Source organism: Calidris pugnax, unplaced genomic scaffold (assembly GCF_001431845.1).
Source record: "Calidris pugnax isolate Ruff unplaced genomic scaffold, ASM143184v1 scaffold247, whole genome shotgun sequence".
Classification (NCBI taxonomy): domain Eukaryota; kingdom Metazoa; phylum Chordata; class Aves; order Charadriiformes; family Scolopacidae; genus Calidris; species Calidris pugnax.
The window spans coordinates 1300300-1324118 of record NW_015090980.1 but is presented as its reverse complement, the minus strand read 5'-3'; the positions used below and the strand labels follow the sequence as shown (position 1 = coordinate 1324118).

The 23819-nt window shown below is 43.5% G+C and overlaps 1 protein-coding gene across 1 annotated transcript in view; it reads right to left on the bottom strand.

The window, feature by feature from the left end:
- MAPKAPK3 (mitogen-activated protein kinase-activated protein kinase 3) overlaps positions 1-23819 on the bottom strand; it is a 54124-nt gene that overhangs the window by 14498 nt on the left and 15807 nt on the right. The window contains exons 2-3 of the mRNA XM_014953504.1: positions 6030-6169; positions 704-768 (exon numbers count right to left, since the gene is read on the bottom strand). Coding sequence (XP_014808990.1) covers positions 704-768; positions 6030-6169 — 205 coding nt within the window. The remainder of the gene's footprint in view (positions 1-703; positions 769-6029; positions 6170-23819) is intronic.

Below are 23819 nucleotides of genomic sequence, written 5' to 3'. Positions count from 1 at the left end.
TCTTGGCTGTTGTGAATGGACAAGAAGCACTGGAAATAACTCTGCAAATAACCAATAGCAAAGACAATAAAAATGCCCAGACCATTCCATTGCAAGCTCTGTCACTGACTCACAGCAGGTCTTCAAGCTTGCACATAGTCCCTATGATAGATGAGCAGGCTTGTTTACAGTGTGGCTAATAACACTTCCTGTCAAGCAGTACTTTAAAACCCTTGAATAAGAGATGTTTCATCAAATGCGATTTGCTCGTTCTATTCATCACCTAACAGCATAGCTGTGCACAGTGATGCAGCTTGAGGGACAGCCAGAAGAGAAATCACAGTAGGATCATGTTGATCATGTTCAAGGTGGTCTGGCTGGAGACCAGGGACTGGAGTAACAGAGGCTGCAGTGGTTCAGAAATGAAGCAGCTGAGCAGCTTTGTAAGAAGAATTTTCCTCTAAACCTTCCACATTGTGCCTGAACTTGGCTGATTCTGGCAATTCCTGATTTTCAGGAACTTTTAAAAATAACCATTTAATACAAAGTTGGATAGACAATAAAAACATCATAAAAAACCCCCAATAAATAACCAAGATTTTTTTAAAACTATAAACAAAAATCAAATCAAAGAAAAATTCATGTAAGGGAACTAAGCAAGGGGACAGAGAAAGGGAGAAGCAATCTTTCACAAACTTTAAAAATAAAACTTGTTATTTTTCACCTCTCTCAGTGAAAGCTTGGTCTCCTCTCTCCTGGATCCTGCTGAACAGCTCTCCTCCCTCCATGCTGAAATAAAGAACACAAAAACCCCACCGTGCATGAGGAGAAAAGATCAAATTAACACCTGACTGTGCAACCATATAATCACACAGGAACAGATTAGAAGGTGTCACAGGCCTCCTAAGCCAATGCTTCCTAAACATCACGCTCACTTGAATCAATGCACAAAGCCGTTCTGACATGAAATAAATAGAAAATAAACAAGACCAAGGAGTTTTGATGCTTTCAGTCTAATGTGCCCTGTCACAAGAAACATGACACACATAGGTGGCAAGTCAGATACGCTGGCTCGGGGAGGCTGACAGAGACCTTGTTTTATATAAGGGTTAGAGATGAAGAAAAAAGAAAGAAGGAAGCAAAGATACTGAGAAGAATTACTAATTTGTCCCCAGTGAAGACAATAACTGTGGTACTACAGATCAAGGAGAGAAGAAGAAAAGTGGGAGTCAAAATAGTAGCAAAAAGTATCATGTCAGATCATAGGATTTGCAGCTGAAGTTAGAAACCAATCACACTCAAAGTGCATCATATTTGCAGTGACTATCTTTCAAGATTGTATTAATTAGTCAATGCTTTAATGAGAGCAATTGTCATGGAGTACAAGGAAAATTTATTTTCTGGTTAAGGTTCCTCATTCTTCCATCACACAAGATGAAGATTCTGTCATTCTGTGACTGGAGCAGCTATACATTTCCCTACCAGGTCCATAAAGACAACAAAAGGTTTGCTGTGCAAACCAAAATTGCACTGCTGAGAAGGGTCACCTAACCCTCATCTAAGCCAACACATCTCCCACTCCCTCCATCCCCTCAGAGAGCAATGCTTGGTGGGAGGCTGCTGCTGGTCCATACCATTCCATGACAATGAGGAGGCATCTCTTTCCATGATGTATATTCTCATAAACATCCAGGACGTGGACAATGTGGGGACATCCTGATGCTCGCCAATGGTATTCTACTTCCTGTCGGGCTTTGGGGTTGTCATACAGGAGCTGCAAAGGAATAGGAGAGAGCAATGTCAGTGAGCCAGCAAAATTCTCCTTTCAATTGGCACCTACATGTATCTGAGCTCAAAGATGGTGGCAAAGGCTACTCTTAGCACTTTCTCCAGTCAAAGGACGTCACTCCATCACAAGACTTTCACCATCTCTGGGCTGTCCAGCTTCCTAGATCGAGGAACAGAGAAACAATTGGTCCTTGGAACTGGAAAGAGCTCGATGGGCAGTGAGGAGAGGTTTGGAATCTGAGATGGACACAGAACTATCTCACCCACCGCTGGATAGGAAAGAGCAATTTTTTTTCCCTACTTGTCGACTTGTTTGCAGTACTTACAAACAGAGGAGAATCCCTCTGCTAAGGAGCCTCCCACCTACCCCCCAGCTGCTGGAAGAAGAGACTTTTAGGTGCAATGCAAATCCTTAAAGTTCAGTGAGATTTAAAACAATATGGACTTTCACAGGAAATCTGAATGTGCTGCTTAAATACTACACAAATTTCTAACACCATCAGGGTCAGAAAGGGACCTTTGACTATCTAGATGCTTGAACTTTCTGTCACATGCAAGGCAAACTTATTTTAAAGGCGCTAATCTCTGGAAGGGAGGTAAGAGCTCATCTTTCCTGATCCTGCAACCTTGTACACAAGAAATGTGTCCCTTCCCACTTGAAGAACTGCTCTGTATCAGACTCTCCAACTGAGTTTTTGCACAACAGGGGCACTTGGCTAAATCACACCTTTTCTTCTCTGCCTTGTCTCTCTAGACACCATTAACACTTTGTGACAGAGACTCCCTCTCTACAGCATATTTATACAGCTCCTACACAATACGGCTGCGGCCTGAGCTTGATGCTTTGTGCCCAGTAGTAATAATCATTGTCACGATGGAGCAGCAACAAACCCGATAAAGCATTGAAACAGAACAAAAAACAAGCAAAGAGCAATCACCTCTGATCCGTTCGTCTTGGAAAAGGACTACAACAACCATGGGGAACTGTTTTCAAACAGGCAAACAAGAAGTATCACTGCTGCACTACCAGGCCTTAGCCTGGAGCTCTTCTCACTTGTGTTTGCTATCAGGTTCCAGCCAAAACACAACTAATGATAATTGCTGACAACAAGTATTAACATGTAACCTGTCATTAGGGACCTATGAATCAGCCCAAGAAAATGAGATCGCTTTTCCATCCAATCGCCAAGCTGAGGCACAACCGATGATGCAGGCACCTCTCAATACAGGGAAACACATGATTTGAAGGTCACAGGAAGGAAGTAGCAAATTCTGGTTTCTTTATTGACTCCAATAAAGACAATTTGCATCACTGGAAAAAAAACCCTTACACTTCTTTGCTGCTTGAACATGCCTTTCAGCAACCCAGACACGGTAAGGTAGCAGGAAAGGCCTGTAACACTTTATGAAATGCTGGGAAAGCACTCGGGAACTACTGGACAGAAGGTTAAGAGGCTTCTCTTCTTTTTCAGGCTAGGAACAGGAAAAGGGTGACAAGTGTTCCTCTGCCAAGTGCACATTTTTGTATTTTTGTGAAGCAGAGAGAGGTTGCGGGAGGGGACGAGCAGGCTCAGGAGGGCTGCTGGCTCCTCAGCTGAACGGGCAGCGAGCCCCGCCGCCGTGACCACCCTGCAGCCCCCTCAGCTCTGCCCCAAAGGCTCCAGCATGACGCCAGATTTTCGGTGGTCCAAGGAGCTGGAGAAGCTTTCTTGCCAAGTTCAATGCCCTCCCAGCCAACCTACTTCTTCCACAGCTGTCGTTCTGCAGCCAGAGCACACCCTTTTGAGATCACTAACTATCCGCCTCTTCCTTCCTGCTCCAGCCTGGCTGTGGCCTGATTTCCAACACAAATAACTTCCTCAAGAAAGAGATGGCTCCAGTTTGGACAAAAAGCCCATTAGCGAGTCCAAGAGCAGTTGCTTTCCTTCTTTCAGCCACCAGCCCATTCAGCAGCTTTTCGTTCACAGCCTCTGTGTTCTAGCTCAGTAGGACTGTCCATCAGCATTTTCCCCTCTGCCCTTCTGAGTTTGGGCTGTTGCCTAGAGGTCTCTTTAAAAGTTCATTAAATTACATGTGCCACATCAAAGCCCAAACACCCTCAGGACTAACCAGGCCGTTTGGAAAAGCATTACAGAGTTTACTGCTTGGATATTACTGGATTAATGCCACTTCTGAGCAGGACACTTCAAAAACCTTCTCACCTATCCTGTGCTACTAATTAGACATAACCAGTCTCTTTACTAATGTTAATTGCTCTATAATGTGTGTATATTGTGCTTGCACAGAGTGCAGAGATGACGTTTTTCATGTTTGTACCAAGTGCTCATCAAAACTATTTCACAGAATTGAATTCTCACTCTTTAAAGAGCTTTTACAAGGCATTTTGATACACATAAGGATGCTGCAGATTCTTTTCTCCACCCCTACAAGCAAGTTTCATATACTCCTTTGTGCCAAGCTTGAATGTACTCATGTCAAGATGACACCTGGAGAAGCAAAGGAAATGCAAAAATAAAGAGCAGATACACATAGCAAGCAACATCTGATATATCATCCAACTGTTAACCTTTGAATTTCTCCTTCTGAGCCTTAAAAATAAATTCAATCTTTTCCTTATGTCTAAAACTGGAAGCCATAACTACTTTCTAAGACATCTTAGAGACGCAGACACCTGTAAAACGAAAGCCAGGCAGGGTTGAAAGCACCAATTTCTACAGAATTTAGGTGATGGTTTAGAAATACAGACTGAAATTCTAGCCCTGTCATTAAACTTAAACTTACAAAACCCATAAATGGACATTTTGCCATCTTCCTGAGCCTGAGGAATGAAGACAGACTGTGCTTCCACTCCTGCAATTGCTTTGATAAGACTATGACCAGGTTCCCCTGACATTCTACAGAAGTGCAGAGGCAGTTGTGAACAAACCTGGAGTTCCAGGTAAGTTTTCCAGGGCTGCTGGTTCACACTGGTTTGAGGAAAGAGCAGCTTTGTCAAACAGGATCAGCTCAAGGAGCCCCAAGTCATCCCCTCAGAGGTCCCACACGGCTCAGCTGAGTTACAGCTTGCCACGATGGGCTGTGGGCAGCATCATGAACCGTCCTAACTTCAAAACAAGACAAACCCAAGAAACATGCCACACCTCCCAGTTTTTCATGCAGCCAGGGATCCAACACATGCTGCAGAGCAGCCTCAGCATGACAGGGAGGGCATGCCCCTGTCTGTGGTCAGGAAACACAGTTTGAAACAGGAGCTGCACAGCAGAAAACTGTAATTTTGCTGGAGCTCAGCATTACTGAACCACTGCCTAGAAGAAGCAGACGAAGCAAGTATTCACAGGGACATCACCAAAAACAGAGGCAATGGAAGGCAAGAAAGTGCAAGTGCTCTAGAGCCCTAACCCCTAGTGATTCACACAACTCTCCTCGGTATCTGGAAAAAGCTGGAGAGGGAAGGGAGCTGTGCCATGGGTGTGCTGTGCCTGCTTTGGAGGAACAAAACAGGACAGATGTCAGCAGATGCTCCAGGATGCCCGGCTTATTCACAGGCTGGGGGTGGAAAGAGGCCTGAACTCTAAATTCTGGGGTAATGGCCTAACTCAGGTTAGCAAATGCCTGCAAAACAAAACAAATTCTGAAGTGCAGGATGGAAGGCCAGCTCTGTGAAATTTCTCCCTGGGCAGAATTTCTTGATAGGAAAAAAAAAAAAGAAAAAAAAATGACCTTGTTTTATATAAGGGTTAGAGATGAAGAAAAAAGAAAGAAGGAAGCAAAGATACTGAGAAGAATTACTAATTTGTCCCCAGTGAAGACAATAACTGTGGTACTACAGATCAAGGAGAGAAGAAGAAAAGTGGGAGTCAAAATAGTAGCAAAAAGTATCATGTCAGATCATAGGATTTGCAGCTGAAGTTAGAAACCAATCACACTCAAAGTGCATCATATTTGCAGTGACTATCTTTCAAGATTGTATTAATTAGTCAATGCTTTAATGAGAGCAATTGTCATGGAGTACAAGGAAAATTTATTTTCTGGTTAAGGTTCCTCATTCTTCCATCACACAAGATGAAGATTCTGTGATTCTGTGACTGGAGCAGCTATACATTTCCCTACCAGGTCCATAAAGACAACAAAAGGTTTGCTGTGCAAACCAAAATTGCACTGCTGAGAAGGGTCACCTAACCCTCATCTAAGCCAACACATCTCCCACTCCCTCCATCCCCTCAGAGAGCAATGCTTGGTGGGAGGCTGCTGCTGGTCCATACCATTCCATGACAATGAGGAGGCATCTCTTTCCATGATGTATATTCTCATAAACATCCAGGACATGGACAATGTGGGGACATCCTGATGCTCGCCAATGGTATTCTACTTCCTGTCGGGCTTTGGGGTTGTCATACAGGAGCTGCAAAGGAATAGGAGAGAGCAATGTCAGTGAGCCAGCAAAATTCTCCTTTCAATTGGCACCTACATGTATCTGAGCTCAAAGATGGTGGCAAAGGCTACTCTTAGCACTTTCTCCAGTCAAAGGACGTCACTCCATCACAAGACTTTCACCATCTCTGGGCTGTCCAGCTTCCTAGATCGAGGAACAGAGAAACAATTGGTCCTTGGAACTGGAAAGAGCTCGATGGGCAGTGAGGAGAGATTTGGAATCTGAGATGGACACAGAACTACCTCACCCACCACTGGATAGGAAAGAGCAATTTTTTTTCCCTACTTGTCTACTTGTTTGCAGTACTTACAAACAGAGGAGAATCCCTCTGCTAAGGAGCCTCCCACCTACCCCCCAGCTGCTGGAAGAAGAGACTTTTAGGTGCAATGCAAATCCTTAAAGTTCAGTGAGATTTAAAACAATATGGATTTTCACAGGAAATCTGAATGTGCTGCTTAAATACTACACAAATTTCTAACACCATCAGGGTCAGAAAGGGACCTTTGACTATCTAGATGCTTGAACTTTCTGTCACATGCAAGGCAAACTTATTTTAAAGGCGCTAATCTCTGGAAGGGAGGTAAGAGCTCATCTTTCCTGATCCTGCAACCTTGTACACAAGAAATGTGTCCCTTCCCACTTGAAGAACTGCTCTGTGTCGGACTCTCCAACTGAGTTTTTGCGCAACAGGGGCACTTTGCTAAATCACACCTTTTCTTCTCTGCCTTGTCTCTCTAGACACCATTAACACTTTGTGACAGAGACTCCCTCTCTACAGCATATTTATACAGCTCCTACACAATATGGCTGCGGCCTGAGCTTGATACTTTGTGCCCAGTAGTAATAATCATTGTCATGATGGAGCAGCAACAAACCCGATGCTATGCTTTGTGCCCAGTAGTAATAATCATTGTCACGATGGAGCAGCAACAAACCCGATAAAGCATTGAAACAGAACAAAAAACAAGCAAAGAGCAATCACCTCTGATCCGTTCGTCTTGGAAAAGGACTACAACAACCATGGGGAACTGTTTTCAAACAGGCAAACAAGAAGTATCACTGCTGCACTACCAGGCCTTAGCCTGGAGCTCTTCTCACTTGTGTTTGCTATCAGGTTCCAGCCAAAACACAACTAATGATAATTGCTGACAACAAGTATTAACATGTAACCTGTCATTAGGGACCTATGAATCAGCCCAAGAAAATGAGATCGCTTTTCCATCCAATCCCCAAGCTACGGCACAACCGATGATGCAGGCACCTCTCCATACAGGGAAACACATGATTTGAAGGTCACAGGAAGGAAGTAGCAAATTCTGGTTTCTTTATTGACTCCAATAAAGACAATTTGCATCACTGGAAAAAAAAACCTTACACTTCTTTGCTGCTTGAACATGCCTTTCAGCAACCCAGACACAGTAAGGTAGCAGGAAAGGCCTGTAACACTTTATGAAATGCTGGGAAAGCACTCGGGAACTACTGGACAGAAGGTTAAGAGGCTTCTCTTCTTTTTCAGGCTAGGAACAGGAAAAGGGTGACAAGTGTTCCTCTGCCAAGTGCACATTTTTGTATTTTTGTGAAGCAGAGAGAGGTTGCGGGAGGGGACGAGCAGGCTCAGGAGGGCTGCTGGCTCCTCAGCTGAACGGGCAGCGAGCCCCGCCGCCGTGACCACCCTGCAGCCCCCTCAGCTCTGCCCCAAAGGCTCCAGCATGACGCCAGATTTTCGGTGGTCCAAGGAGCTGGAGAAGCTTTCTTGCCAAGTTCAATGCCCTCCCAGCCAACCTACTTCTTCCACAGCTGTCGTTCTGCAGCCAGAGCACACCCTTTTGAGATCACTAACTATCCGCCTCTTCCTTCCTGCTCCAGCCTGGCTGTGGCCTGATTTCCAACACAAATAACTTCCTCAAGAAAGAGATGGCTCCAGTTTGGACAAAAAGCCCATTAGCGAGTCCAAGAGCAGTTGCTTTCCTTCTTTCAGCCACCAGCCCATTCAGCAGCTTTTCGTTCACAGCCTCTGTGTTCTAGCTCAGTAGGACTGTCCATCAGCATTTTCCCCTCTGCCCTTCTGAGTTTGGGCTGTTGCCTGGAGGTCTCTTTAAAAGTTCATTAAATTACATGTGCCACATCAAAGCCCAAACACCCTCAGGACTAACCAGGCCGTTTGGAAAAGCATTACAGAGTTTACTGCTTGGATATTACTGGATTAATGCCACTTCTGAGCAGGACACTTCAAAAACCTTCTCACCTATCCTGTGCTACTAATTAGACATAACCAGTCTCTTTACTAATGTTAATTGCTCTATAATGTGTGTATATTGTGCTTGCACAGAGTGCAGAGATGACGTTTTTCATGTTTGTACCAAGTGCTCATCAAAACTATTTCACAGAATTGAATTCTCACTCTTTAAAGAGCTTTTACAAGGCATTTTGATACACATAAGGATGCTGCAGATTCTTTTCTCCACCCCTACAAGCAAGTTTCATATACTCCTTTGTGCCAAGCTTGAATGTACTCATGTCAAGATGACACCTGGAGAAGCAAAGGAAATGCAAAAATAAAGAGCAGATACACATAGCAAGCAACATCTGATATATCATCCAACTGTTAACCTTTGAATTTCTCCTTCTGAGCCTTAAAAATAAATTCAATCTTTTCCTTATGTCTAAAACTGGAAGCCATAACTACTTTCTAAGACATCTTAGAGACGCAGACACCTGTAAAACGAAAGCCAGGCAGGGTTGAAAGCACCAATTTCTACAGAATTTAGGTGATGGTTTAGAAATACAGACTGAAATTCTAGCCCTGTCATTAAACTTAAACTTACAAAACCCATAAATGGACATTTTGCCATCTTCCTGAGCCTGAGGAATGAAGACAGACTGTGCTTCCACTCCTGCAATTGCTTTGATAAGACTATGACCAGGTTCCCCTGACATTCTACAGAAGTGCAGAGGCAGTTGTGAACAAACCTGGAGTTCCAGGTAAGTTTTCCAGGGCTGCTGGTTCACACTGGTTTGAGGAAAGAGCAGCTTTGTCAAACAGGATCAGCTCAAGGAGCCCCAAGTCATCCCCTCAGAGGTCCCACACGGCTCAGCTGAGTTACAGCTTGCCACGATGGGCTGTGGGCAGCATCATGAACCGTCCTAACTTCAAAACAAGACAAACCCAAGAAACATGCCACACCTCCCAGTTTTTCATGCAGCCAGGGATCCAACACATGCTGCAGAGCAGCCTCAGCATGACAGGGAGGGCATGCCCCTGTCTGTGGTCAGGAAACACAGTTTGAAACAGGAGCTGCACAGCAGAAAACTGTAATTTTGCTGGAGCTCAGCATTACTGAACCACTGCCTAGAAGAAGCAGACGAAGCAAGTATTCACAGGGACATCACCAAAAACAGAGGCAATGGAAGGCAAGAAAGTGCAAGTGCTCTAGAGCCCTAACCCCTAGTGATTCACACAACTCTCCTCGGTATCTGGAAAAAGCTGGAGAGGGAAGGGAGCTGTGCCATGGGTGTGCTGTGCCTGCTTTGGAGGAACAAAACAGGACAGATGTCAGCAGATGCTCCAGGATGCCCGGCTTATTCACAGGCTGGGGGTGGAAAGAGGCCTGAACTCTAAATTCTGGGGTAATGGCCTAACTCAGGTTAGCAAATGCCTGCAAAACAAAACAAATTCTGAAGTGCAGGATGGAAGGCCAGCTCTGTGAAATTTCTCCCTGGGCAGAATTTCTTGATAGGAAAAAAAAAAAAGAAAAAAAAAGAGACTAAAAAGTGACACAGTATCTTCTAATTGCTTTGCTATCGATTCAGTGTAGTGTAAGCAAGGAAGGACAGCAGGAACCCTCATACCTTAATGGCCTGATCTATACAGGAAATAGCCTTCTAAGGACTCCAGGGAGCAGCGAGTGATTTTCTGGACTCTGCAAGTGTAACAACAAGGAGAGAAGAGATCCATGGGCACAGGTACCAATCAGGCTGAGGATAGGAAGCAATGACTTCTCTGTGTGACCTTCTCTTTAATATGCACTAGCAAATTACACAGATTACTATTACACCTGCTATCTGTTCCCTACATAGAGTATTAAGACCCCCACATATGCCTTTTTATTTATTTTAAACTTCAGCAGTTCCTCCTTGCTCCAAACAGTTGTGGTGCTCAGATTAGACCTGTCACAGGCTCAGTTCTCATTTACTGCACGTGGCTCATGAAAGCAGCATCTGACACTGCAAGCATCTTTTACTTACTTGCACCAATTCCAGAATCTGAACTCTCCTTCAATAGACAATCAGTTTTATAAACTCTATGCTATTTTCCTCACAAGAAGGCTTCCCATTATTAAAACAGAAATGGGACCAGCAGAAACTTTCAGTTCTAGGGGTCCTCAACATGTTATACCAATGAATAGGCATTTAAATATAGCTTTATTTATTTTTCTAGCTGGGAAAAAATGTCTCTGCCCAGGCATAAGTGGATAATGTCTAACTTCTTTTGCTTCCTTTCCTCTTTGCATGTAGCTGTTACAAAAATGCTGAATCCTACAAATAAGCCTTGGAATCTAAAATCACGCTGATGCACAGAAACTAACACCATTTGCTGCAGAGCAGCTCTTCCAGTATTTCTTTATTCAAGAGGGGTTGATGGCAAAAGGAGTCTTGGATAATGTTTCTTTCATCTCCTCCCTCCTCTATGCAACAAAAAGAAGAGAGGGGGAAAAAAAGAGCTATCACTATGGTTTTGGACATTTTGTCTTTTACTACATCCTGATTATTTGCACTACATCTATTAATTCAGTGTTAACAATCTTTATCTGTTCCCAGATCTCTTCAAAAGGGATAAGGCCATGGTTTGTGTTAGAACGCTAAAGGAATTGAAATCATCAAGGTTTTCTTCTTCACGCATCAGCACTGCCACTCAGTCAAGCTGCAGCAAGAAACATGTCTTTTTGTGGTGGCAGCCCAGCAAGCAGGGAAATCCACACATGCAAATCTCAAAGAAAGCACTGAATTTTTTAAAAAATAAAAAATAGAATAGATTTCTGCTGGAATTTTTTAGCACTGAAGCATCAGTCAATAGACAAGGGATAAAACCAGGGTAGGCACAGGTGGGTCGTCACTAAATCTTTCTCTTTTCTGCTTTTTTTTTTTTTCAAATCCAGCTTAGGCTATTAGAAATTAAATCTGCTTGGAGGCTTCATTGAAACTGTCATCCCAATTCCTGCAGAGCTGTCCAAGCTGCTACCACAGTTGGCATTAACTGGCACCTCCCTCAGCGGTCAGGTAGACAGCCAGTCCCAGAGGTGGGCTTCTGCAAGGGAATAATAGAGCAGAGCCAAGAAGCCCCATTTCATAGCACACCTGCCTGCAGTATATAATCTTCTCTCTCAGCCTAAAGAGTACCAGGGGTTTACTGTTTGCATGGAGAGACCCTTCTCTATCCACCTCTTTCCTCCAGCCTTCCAGCCGCTACTTGGCTTATCTTCTGAAACGGCCAAAAGCTACACCAGATCTTTGGTATCGTGCCAGGGGAAGCGAGAAAGGAGAGGACTCGGAGAGGACCGCTTGCGTGTGGTGTCACAGTCACACTCCAAACCCAATTTCCTGCTGACACACAAGGCTTCACATTTCTTAAGCACACATTTTAAGGGGAAAACAGAAGAAAGAGCAGAATGGACAAAGATGAAAAAAATAGGTTAACAGAGAGATGTGCTCTTTTGTAAGAGTTTGCGCACTGGACATAGAGCAAATCTGCTGAAGAATTTAGCTCTCCCAGCAGTCCTACTTCTCCATCCCCTGACAGCACACACCACAGAAATATTATTTTGCTCCAAGCCTCCCTCCCTCCTGCAGTGAATCAATTAGGTCTCTCAAAAATAACATTGGGGTGGTTCTGAATTTTATTTATTGTAGCAGTATTCAAATCACCACCAGGCATTCAGTATGACTCTACAACCTGAGGTAAATAAATGAGACATACCACTATTAATTCTCTAATTACACATGCATCTAGCCATTCACTCTGCAAAGGTCAACTGTCTTTGTTCATAAATGTTAGTGGAGATATGGCAAAAAACAGCTGAAATAGCAAAGCAGTGGGCCAGTATATATTTCAACCGTATCCCCTTGCACACTGGAGGTTAGCATAGAAGGCAAGCACAAAAATGAGAAAAAAACGCCCATTAGCTTGTCCTGATAAATAATTTGATAATATTACATGAATCTACGTGACTGTATATTCAATACTATGGGGTATATATAGATTTAAATAAAAAGCATGCTATGCATTTTGTTACAACCATAAGATTACTTTGCATTCTAATACTGTGCTTGCTCTGCTGTCTGGATGGAAAAAATAATTCTTACTGGCACCTTAAGATCCCAGTTATACTCAGTCGTGACAGGCTCCGAACCAGCTACATTCAAAATATTGCAACTGTATTTTAAAAGAAAAATAAATCACCAACAGCTACTAACACGCTGTTTCCAGACAGAAACATCCTCAAATGCTTGTTTATACAAGAAGGCTTAGAGATCTGCTCCTCTCTCTACCTTCCGCTTATGACAACTGCTACCACCAAACGCTGCTGTTTAGCCAGCGCTGACAACTGCATTCAATACCCGCAGTCAATACTCAGCATCTGGGGAGACCTGCTGCAAAGCCCTTTCTGAAACCCACACACACTACAAAACATCCTTTCTTTCCTTGATTCTTTAATATACGTATCATCTGAGGTGAAAGAAAATGGGGAAGTGCTCTAGAGGTCTTTCCTACCTTCGTTTTAAAACCTCTTTTTTCTCCAGGGATAGGCAGAAACACAGGACAAACAGGCAAGCCACGGGATTTGTGTTCACTCTCTTTCCAGGTCTGAACTTTGGTCTGCAGGACCTTGACAGGACTTTGCTCCGTGCTGAGATGCTCTTCACCACCAAAGCCATCATCTCCGTCCTTGGAGCAGGATTTTGACTACAGTGCCCACATGCACACAGCGCAGGACACCTGGCAGCTGTGGCCCCTAAAATACATGAAAGTTCAGCCTGACGTGCCAACCTTGCTCTGCCTGCAGCGTGCTCAGGTGAACCAGCATGAGGCCAAATTTTCCAAACCCTCACATGGCATAAATACCTACAATAACATGGAGTTGTCATTAAAATAATCTGGTTTTACTGTTCACAGACTTTATCACAGAATCACATGGGGTTGGAAGGGACCTCTGGAGATCATCTAGTTCAACCCTCCAAATTCCTAAATTTCTGAGTTGAAGAAAAGGAAATCTAAAACCCCAGCTGAAAATTATGACACTTTTTACTTTATGGTTTCACTCCAGTGCCTGATATGAGGTTTGCCTTGGAAAAGGAAAACAAAGAAGAGAGGAGAAAAAAAACCCTCAACAAAAATTTCCCTCCTGCCACCTCTGAGCTCATAAATTCTGATAACAAGGATTCAGGTGACTTGGCTTCAGTAATTCATAAATCTCAATTCTTGCCTGGTCAAAAGCAATAGAGCCTGCTTGTGAAACTTTGCTGTTTAAGAAAATATCAGCAGTATAAAATGCCACAGCAGCTTCTCAGATCATAAACCCATCAAACTTTCCCTCTGCTTTGACTTTAGCTACTCAACAAATTCAAGATCATAATCTTGGTCTTCTAGGTGTCTAACACCTTTGTATATTTGAATCAAAGCATATAGAAGATCACTTAAAACGTTGAAACATACACTATGGCCAACAGTTTTGCTCCCTTGCCATAGTGACATTTCCACAGCAATACATCTTGTCTCTACCGGAGCCGGAGCCAATCTGAGACTGAGACACAGATTTTCACAAGAACTATGGCCAAAAAAAACCTCACCCATTTGTTTTTTTCAGGTTCCAGTTGTATTTTCTTACCTGTGCCTTTCTCCTGTGCAATGACTGTGATGGAGCAATACCTCCAAAAAACAGACCAGCACTTTTCAAGGTCATGAAATGGGATAGAAAGTGTGTCTGCCAGGATGTGACCTTCTCACACGTTTCCCAATATTGTCAGCCACAGTTGCTGAGTTCCATTTTAATCACCCCTAACAACCTCCCTCCCAATAAGATGACATTTTTGTTATAGATGTAGTCTTAGAGTTCTGTTTTTCTTTTTTAAAAAACCGAACCACCAAACACAAAAAGCCCCTAATTACTACAGTAGTAATAGCCATTGCACTCTACAAACATTTTCCACAGGAAGAAGGGGAAAGAGCAAACATTAGAGAGTGCTAAATGCCTATTTCAGTGCTAACCACCTTGAAACCCATCTGTACAGGTGTGTGGAACAGCTGGACAATGATACCAAGTTTAGTGAGGCAACGCACAGCTTTGCTGGAGCAGGATGCAGCAGAAGGCACAGACCAGAAAAAAAAGAAGTATTGAGAAGATCTAGGTCTGATGTTCCCTTTCCTACTCTTCATACTAGTAAGTGGTATCAAAATTATCACAGAAGTGATAATGCTGAACAAGGCAGAAGCAAAAATTAGCAACATGTTTAATCTCATTAACCGCAGATAACAGTAGTTCCAAGAGGAGCCCGTGCTGCCTCCCAGCCTTTCTCTGGATTTCTTGCATGTGTGACTACAGTCACGAAGATTAAATCACTCAAGAACTCCCAGGAAGGCTGTGACATCCTTCCCCAGTACACAGAGGCTCTCTGGGGTACATGCTAGATTTGTGCTGTAGGCACTTTCCATGCATCTGTCTTTTCACTCTGCTCTGCACCCCAGCCCCACTTTTTGGCAGTTAATACCTCCATGAGATTCCCCCCACAACTGCAGCCATGTTGTCCTCTACGGCCCCATCCTTTGGCAAGTCAGAATGAAGAACCCATCCTCTCTTACCGCTGCCCACACACCTAAACTCTCTTTTAGCTGACTTCCCTCCCCTTCTGTGTGAATTTAAGATTACCATCCATGCATGCAAAGCTTGGCAAGACGCCACCCCAGGCCAGCTCTTTCTGATGTATTGCTGTTCCTCCTCTCCTTTCACATTTCATTTCTCTACACCGTCATTTCTGCTTTCTGTCACGTAACCTACCAGGCCAAGCAGTGTCTCTCTTTTCTGCTGCACCATCCATTTCAACTATTCCTAAATCATCCAAACACAAGAACCCAGAAATAAACAACGAACTCTCCAATCTTCCTTCTCCCGTTCCACAGGGCTCATCTACTTCTTTTAAGCATTCCCTTAAGGGGACACTTGCTAAATCCCAGACATCAGTGGCACTGACAGCAACTGCACCTCACGTCCCTCACAGAAGAGATGCTGGGATTTCACCCAGCTCTTGGGAATGTAACTGGAGTGACTCTGCCCAGCGTAATGTCAAACATTCACTCTTGAAAGCTGTCACCTGTGGGAACTTGACTTGTCTTCAAAAATGAAACAAAGCCCTAAAATCTTCAGCAATGACATCTGTAAGATTTCTCTAATGGTTCAAATCCCTGCTATGTATGTTTTCACACTCAAATTTATGCAAGCTCTGCTGTTAGCATTTTCAACCAAAGATCTGTATCTATTTTGAAGTCACAGCTCAGTGGTTGATGGGTTAAAGGTCCATCGGGTATGAAGATCCCTGGAACTCCTTATCATGTACAGAAAAGACATGACAGAGAATAGTGTTCCTGTGAACAGAAACAAAACCAGGCAGCATCCAGCAGAGGCTAGAAATGTAAAGGAAGCCATTAAGAGAAAGAGGAACGTAAATTGCTCTCCCAAGACTTCTTGTGCTTATTTTGTCTGAATATATATTCTAAAGCCAAGTAAACTACTACATAGAAAAGGAAAGAAATAAACTGGGGAAAGAGGGAATTCAACAGACGAAGTGAACATAAGCAAGTGACAGTGCAGTAAAACTTTTATTTATGTTGCAATTCTCATTGATTCATTTTGCTGGGTGTGCTGGCTGAGCCACCCAGGGCTACAGCTCTGCTCTGCCACAACGACATCAGAATCTAGCAATCAAAAACATTACTTTTCTCCCGAGCCCCACAGCACACTCCTGAAGCAACTTAATGCCTTACAGCACTCACTATTTGATTAAGTGCTCTTTAATATCCAGGACACTGGAAAACACACTTCCTAGAACACAACCGGGAGCTGCCAGTTCATACACAGCCTAACAGTCCTTCCCAGCTCCGTCCAGAACCACACGCAAGCTGCCTTTAAGGAAGACCCCCACATCATGTAAATGCTTCATCCTTTTAATCTAAACCCCTCCTGAGTCACAGCTCCTCTTCTTCATCCAAACCTGTTCAGCTATTTGCCCAGTCCATTCAGATTCCCACCGCCCCTGGCCTGGTCGAGCACCAGACCCCTGGAGGCTCTCCTTCAACAGCCAAGAACTTCTGCTAGCCCCGGGCAAGTCCCTGCTCCCAGACACTCTGGGCAAGCAGACAGTATTTCCCTTGAACTCCAGAGGGCAGGGAACAACTTTCTATTTTGCTGCCCACTTTATTTCAGGTTTTAGCCAGCTACCATCTCCCCCTGGAGATACTCCCTATACCAGGATATGCTGCGGAGTGAGAAGTGGGAGCAGAGGGCTCCCTCCCGACTTCCATGTTCCATTTCTTTGACAGATGTTAAAGAACTGCTTCATGTTCCCTGCAACCAGATGACAGAAAGCAGCCAGCCACCACAAAGGTAGAGCAGAACAGCTTAAATGGAAGGGTGCTTTTTTGCCAGAATCAAGAGCATTTCCTTCACATTCCTGAAGAGATTTCCCCTCTGCTCCTGCATCATGTTGGCTGCCTCATGACCACACATGCAAGAGGAGGAGGAAGAGGATCACAAGAATATTTGGAAGTCAAACGTTTTGATGTCTTGGCTAAAGTGGCACCACACTGAGGACTGCACAGGGGTCAAAAAAATTAACTGTAGCAAAAGCACTGCTGAACAAAAATCATTCCAGGAATTTCAATCCTTTTCATCTTTCCAAGCTGACACATACATCCGTTCCCCTCTCTTAAGGCACTGTCCTTTCCCCCCTCTCCCTGCAGCAGTATCTGCTTGTGGCACACTGCAAGGCTGGCTCATTTCCACAAGTCACTGTGCCTGGGAGAGAGGTCTGGGCTTGAGGAAGGGGGAGGAGGAGAAAGCTGGGGCAACGCAGAAAAGGGACTCAGATCTTCCAGGCCTAAAGTCACCTGCCTGATTCCAACTAACCTTAGCATCCTGGAAACAGCTGCCCCACGAAAGGGTTAATGACTTCTGAGGTGATGATTTCACAGCAGCCATGTGCCATCCGGTATCATTCTCCTAGACGTGACACATCAGGGAATCAGGAAAACAAACCCGCACTAAAGCCACGTTAACAGAGAAACAGATTGTCTGAGCTGCAGCTGCTGGTCCCTCAAACAGAGCTGATTCAAGGCCTCACCGCGGGCAGCGGCAAGGGGAGAGGGCACTCAGCCGTGATGCCCTTCCCATCCGTCGGGAAGAGGGATCCCCGAGTGGAGACAGCGAGGGTGAAGGAAATGTGCAGATTTTGAACACCATGCAGCACTCCGCAAGACCTGGATGATACCTGCTTAATATGCAGGATTTTATCCAAGACCTGTCAGGTGGTGGCAATTTCAACTTGCGTGGGTTAATCCCTCTCCTATCACCAAAAATGCTTGTGCATTTATTTATACGTGGCCACATAACATTTTTCCAAGCACTGGCCACTTTGAAAACCTTTAGAAACCATCTCTGGGTTGGGCATCACCATTTGATAATTATGTCTCATAAGATGAAGGAGGGGGTTATTGGTCCAAATTCACAGGTACACTTGTGACCCTTCTGCTCCCCATTAGTTACTAATGAAAGTTGGAAGGGCAGCTCACAACCAGCAAGAGACCAGCTCTGAAGAGCACCTCAGCACCCCCATCACCACAACCTTCTCGACTCTCATTGCTCTGTTTTGGGTGAGGGAGGAGAACTCCTGAAGGTCCAGTGAAAGAATCTCAAGACAGCAATACATCGCTTTCATCATATAACTATGCAGTACAGGCTCAACCAGCTCAAATGCAATCACTTTCAAAACACTTAATACTAAATGATTATACCAGCAATGGCTTGATCTGGAGATATTTTTTAAAATTTAATGCACTAAACCTTAAAGTTCCTGAAGTCTTGGTTTCTTCTTAGCAGTTGACTATTCTGAACGAAAAGCTGCAGCATTTTGAACATGGTCTCTACCAGAATTCATAATTATCTGTCAGCTCTATCTCTCATCAAAGCTCTATCTCCAACTACAGGATTAGAACTATTTTAGTCAAAACTAAAAGGTTCCACATGAAAATATACAACAGATTGGTGGAAAAGTATTCTTAGATCCTGGAGAGAGCCACCATTCAAAACCACCAAGAGACCCTGTATTTACATACCAGAGAGCCAACAGCTGATTTGCCTATTAAGTCTGAGGGCAGAAATCCACTTCCAGATCCTCACTCTGCCTCAATGAGATCAGGGTCTTCACTACCTGAGTCCTTACAACTCTTACAGAGAGCTTCTTGCTTGTCTCCAGTGTGCTATGTCTCCCATTTTCCACTATTGACACACAAGTTAGCAAAGTACGGACACAGCCCTCAATTTCTCAGATCCCAGCTGAGAGGAAACAGTCTATTTTGGGTTGGATATGGCTATTCTCACTTCTCATGAGTTTTTGAAGTTCCTGGGTATTTCTAAATGTGGAGAATGTAAATTTCTGTTTTTGATAAAGTTTTCCTGCAGTCAAAATATCATTTCCTGTTCAGTTTTACGGGAGGTATCTCTAAAAACAATTAGCACAAAAGGAAAAGCAGGAAAACCTCCTCAGGGATACACACACTAATTACAGGCAGTGTGAAGGGCATTCAGAGAGACCTGACAAAACCAGACACCCATAAGACAAGTTTCACAAGTGCTGGCAGAAGTGGAGAGCTGTGCACCAGGACTCTGAGGGGTCTCAGACTCATGGGGTCTCTGAGAGATGCCACGCAAGAGCTGCGCTTAGTTTTCTACAGTGCAGGCTGACATAGCAAGCACTACTGGAAAACCATTATTCCTCATTTCCCAAAGGAGTGTTACACAAATACCTCTGCCCATTTCACTCATTTATCCCTGTGAGCCCTCGGTGAAAAAACAACAAGAACGTGGGAGCTGGAATATGAAAGTGAAGCCTTTTCATAACTCTGCAACACGCTCACCAAGGCAATTTCTCATAAAGGCTGCTTCAGCCTCTGTATCAGAAGGAAAAAATTCTCTTGCCTTTTGAGAAAGATGAAATAATGCTTGGCTGCAGAAACATGACTGAAGTCTGGATGCTTACTCAAATGACTGAGTGCATCTTTTTTGTGACCACAATTCTGGCTACAACACAATAGCACCAAAAAAAAACCCAAACCCAAAAGCAACCCACCTTATTGATAGGTTCAGTACAGCTAAGGAGGGCCCATGCTCACAGTTACAAGTCGGATGAAAGGTTATACAGCACACAGCTGCAGATCTGAATAAAGCAATTATTTGGGAAAGCTGAACTAAAAAAAAACCAATCCAAGAATGTGCATCAAATGAAGTGAGGAACAGACCTCATCCTCCTCCTTTAGATGCACATCTGGGAGCTTGAAATTGTGACATTTAGCCACAATCCGTGGTCCCACCTCTTGGTCTGCCTGAAAAATGCCCAGCTGCAACTTTTAAGGCTGCACAGCCTCCATGTCCTTGGAACATCTGCCACCCCCCTCTGAGCTCTGTTCCCCTGGATAACCCTGCAGGTCTTGCCCATGAATCCCCTGCTGTTTTGCAATACATGCAATAGCTTTGTGTCTCGAAGATACAGTGATCCACTTGTCTTACATACCTTGCAAAAGGGACAAAACCCAACAAATACTTGGCAAAAGCCAGGGAAAGATATTTAAATCCTAGGATCCAGCAGTGCTCTCTGGTACTTCAAAGGTGAACTTTAAAGGTTCCATTCTGCAAAGATACTATCAAATCTAAAGGTTACAGATTTCTAGATTATAAATACTCTACAGTGCTGTAGGTTCTTGCAGTTCCCCTCAGTCTAAATTTCATCTAGGCCATGTTTGATAACATCCTTTCCTCTGACTATGAAAACCTTTCAAAAAACATTTGCTGTTGCTGGTCCCAAAATTCAGGACATCCAGTCAATAATCACTCTTTCTATCTTTGCCAGTGTCCATGCTGTTAGCCTGTAAATACTCTTGCCATAGATTTCCTTATTATCAATAATCAACTGTGTTCAGTGTGTCTATTATTTAGTGCACCTTTAGCTCAGACTGTCCAAGTTTTTATTATTTGGGTAAAGCTAGCACAGAAGCTCACTGAGGCAGTCCCACCAATTTAACACATGGAAGAAAGCAGGTATCACATGCACAATCCTGTGTCTTCCCTCCCTCTGTCTCAGCCCACGATATGGGACACAAAATGTGGGCTCTTCTCGCTGCTCAGAACACACAGGGCTGTGGGTTTAAAAACTCTAAGTGATGTTTGGATTTTTCAGGTACATTAATATTCTTCTACACAGCTAAGCTGTCAAAGGCATGCCACTAGAAATTAAAAGGGAAAATGCAGCCTGTATAGGTTATTATCCCACCAGGACCAGTTGCAGTGTTTGTTGTAACCACCACACACGCACCTACAAGTGCCTATAAAAGAAACCACACAGCAGTTCAAAACCCTCAAGTTCTGACCCAGCCAAGGCAAATGAGGTAACTTTTGTAAAACAAACTGAAGAAAAAGAAATGAAAGCTGAATGCTTGTATTTGCATAATCCTGAAAAAAATAAAATTAAAAAAAATCAGCATTACAGCAGGCAAGGCCCAAGTTGCAGTTTTCACTGGAAAGGCTTCAGTGAAAGAGGAAGAATAGTGACACTTTATTGGAAGTGATTGATAGTAGAAGTAAAAATAACCCTACCAGCAGCTGAATCTCTGAGAATTGTTTATTGAGAGCTGTTGTGTGATACAGTCTTCACATGCTGCACGGAGTGCAAGGTTTCTGCAGTTCCTGGCCCTGGAAAGCGCCTGTAAGATTACACCATGGATTTTTCTGTCAGAATTATTTAAATACACTTGTTGCCTCTATGAACTGCTATGGCAGGGTAAGAGTCTATGCCCTTGCCCTTAAGGGACTGGATTCACAAATCTCAGATCCTTTTCTAGGTCACAGACTTCTTTTGGGACAAAAGCTGTCTCTGGATGTCACTTTCCTCATGTACTGCAACGGAGTGCTCTTGGCACAAATTGTTTGAGAACCTCCAACAGAGACATGACAGAGGCTGTAATAAATCCTCATAATATAAATTCCATGCATACAGCATAACTAACCAATTTCATCATTCTGTTATTTCTCTAAATTGTTTTGTCTGAGCCATTTAATATCCCCTCAATAAATACGTAATAAATAAAATGTTGCAGATAAAAAGGAAAGATGACTATCTTGTTCTTGCTATCAACAGGTTTCTGTGATAATTAATAAAAAGAAAATACGGATTTCATAATATGATTAAAATTGCCCTTTTAGATCTTCTAACATCAGTGACTTCCAAGATTAAGGCATGTGATTAACCTGAATACTGCTTCCTTTGTATGTATTTATTAAACACAGTATTATTTCACACTATTCCTCCTTCTTCAACTTCATCCTTGCAACAGAGAGAGTACAGCCTGAACCACATCGGGATGCAAGTCAGGATGCGGAGTGACAGGAACTGCTATCTGCAGCCTCTCCCACCTCCTCTTCATTTTACATAGAAACTGGAAAGTGTAATGTAAGAAAGAAGGGTCTTGTGGTTACCACAGCTGAATGCTACTCTCAGAAATCTGGATTCTACTCTTGTCCCTTTCTGATGTCTTATGCAACGTCTTAGAAAGTCAACCAAGCCAAATAGGTAGTCACTAGTGGCCTACACCTCATTTCTTACAAGCCTAAACTGCCGCCTCATTTACAAAAGTCCTGGGTTCTCCCAACTGCAACAGAGCTTGGGTCTAAAACGCTTGGCTGGAGTTAAACGGCGGGGGGGAGAACCCAAAAAACAAGCCACCTTCATCCCAGATATTTCAAATGGAGCTCCCAAAATTAAGTGGATACTTTTCTAAGTCTATCCTATTTCTCTGCTCCTCATATGTGAATTAGGGACAATACAAATCTACCTTAAAGCAACATTGTGAAATTAACGGTGATCCAGGCATTATAGTGAGAACACCACAAAGCACAACCAGGAGGAAGTGAAAAAAATTCTTTTCAGAGTAGGTCTAGAACAAACTGAAGAAGCCTTGTCCATATACTGAATATGAAACCAGCTATTGAAACCAAGCATTTAACAACCTAATAATTTTGTCTGTGCAGTGAAAAAGGCTGAAAGGTGGTAAAAAATAGAGTGTAAGATACTCAAAGAATATTCAGAGCAGGGATTCTGAATGAAGACATTCACTGAATGAAAACAGTTTCCCAACCCAAACCTGTTACTTTAGGAAGGAGTTTTGTGTGTATGTGAGTGAGATTGTCTAGTTTTGTGGTGTGAGTCTTGGGCTGGGTTTTTTTTTTTTTAGCAACAGCAAAACAACTCTGAAAATAACAAATCCCCTTACACATCTTCATACTGGTCACCCTCATGCCTTAACCTGCAGGTTAAAGCTCAGGTCTACTGCACAGATCTCTGCCGTTAGCTATAAAAAGTAGCTAATGACAATAACATAGAATATAACAATTGCAGATAAACAAGAGGGTGTAAAAGATGTCATACCAATGAGTTTTACAGCTACTTAATGACTGGAGAGAAACCAGGAAACTAGGAGATTCTGGGATGCAGTCCTGCCTGGAGGGGTGAGCTCTATGCTAGGCAGCTATTTATCTTCTGGAAAAAAGCAACCCAACCCAACCCAACTCTCCTGCTGGTCCCACCTCCACCTCTGACCCTTGCCTTATTCCTATCATGTTCTCCTACCAAGCCCCATCACCCAATGAGCTCTTTTCCCACCCCTTGTAACTAATACCTCACTCAGTCAGCTCTCCCTTGGTTCCTGTGGGCTGTTTCTCTACCTCCAAATCCCACACTCCAGCTACTTTTCTCCCCCTTCCTGAATCTCCACCCCTCAGCTTGCCATTTCTCTCCTCTGGGACCAAATCTGGAGACCGCATCTCTTAGCACCTGTGTCCACAGCTGGGACACAGATTTCAGTTGCGCAGGGATTCAATCCCTGGAAAATACCTGCTCCACTGTAGCCCGTGGCATTCCCACTGCAAATGGACCTTTGGGGAAGTCAGCTGTTAAACTGAACACGTCTCTACTGACCATTAAAGATTTAGAATTTGGCTGAACTTGGGATGATTTTAAGGGTGACGGGGCAAGACACTCCTAGAATAAAATTCACCCCTCAATAAACTTCAAATCCAAGTAACAGGCAAATCACTAGAAACTTGATTTGTATTTTATGTAGACAAAACATTTTTTTCCTCTAGTCTTATTACTGGAAATGGTTGAAAAATTTCTGTCAAAACAATTCTTGCAAAACTATTTCTGTTCAAGCACAGGAAATACCATCCTTCAAGCCTGTCAGAATATTAAGATGAGAGAGGCCGTGTAGATCCAGGCAATCCCACCAAGAAGCCAAGCTGAGCCCTGC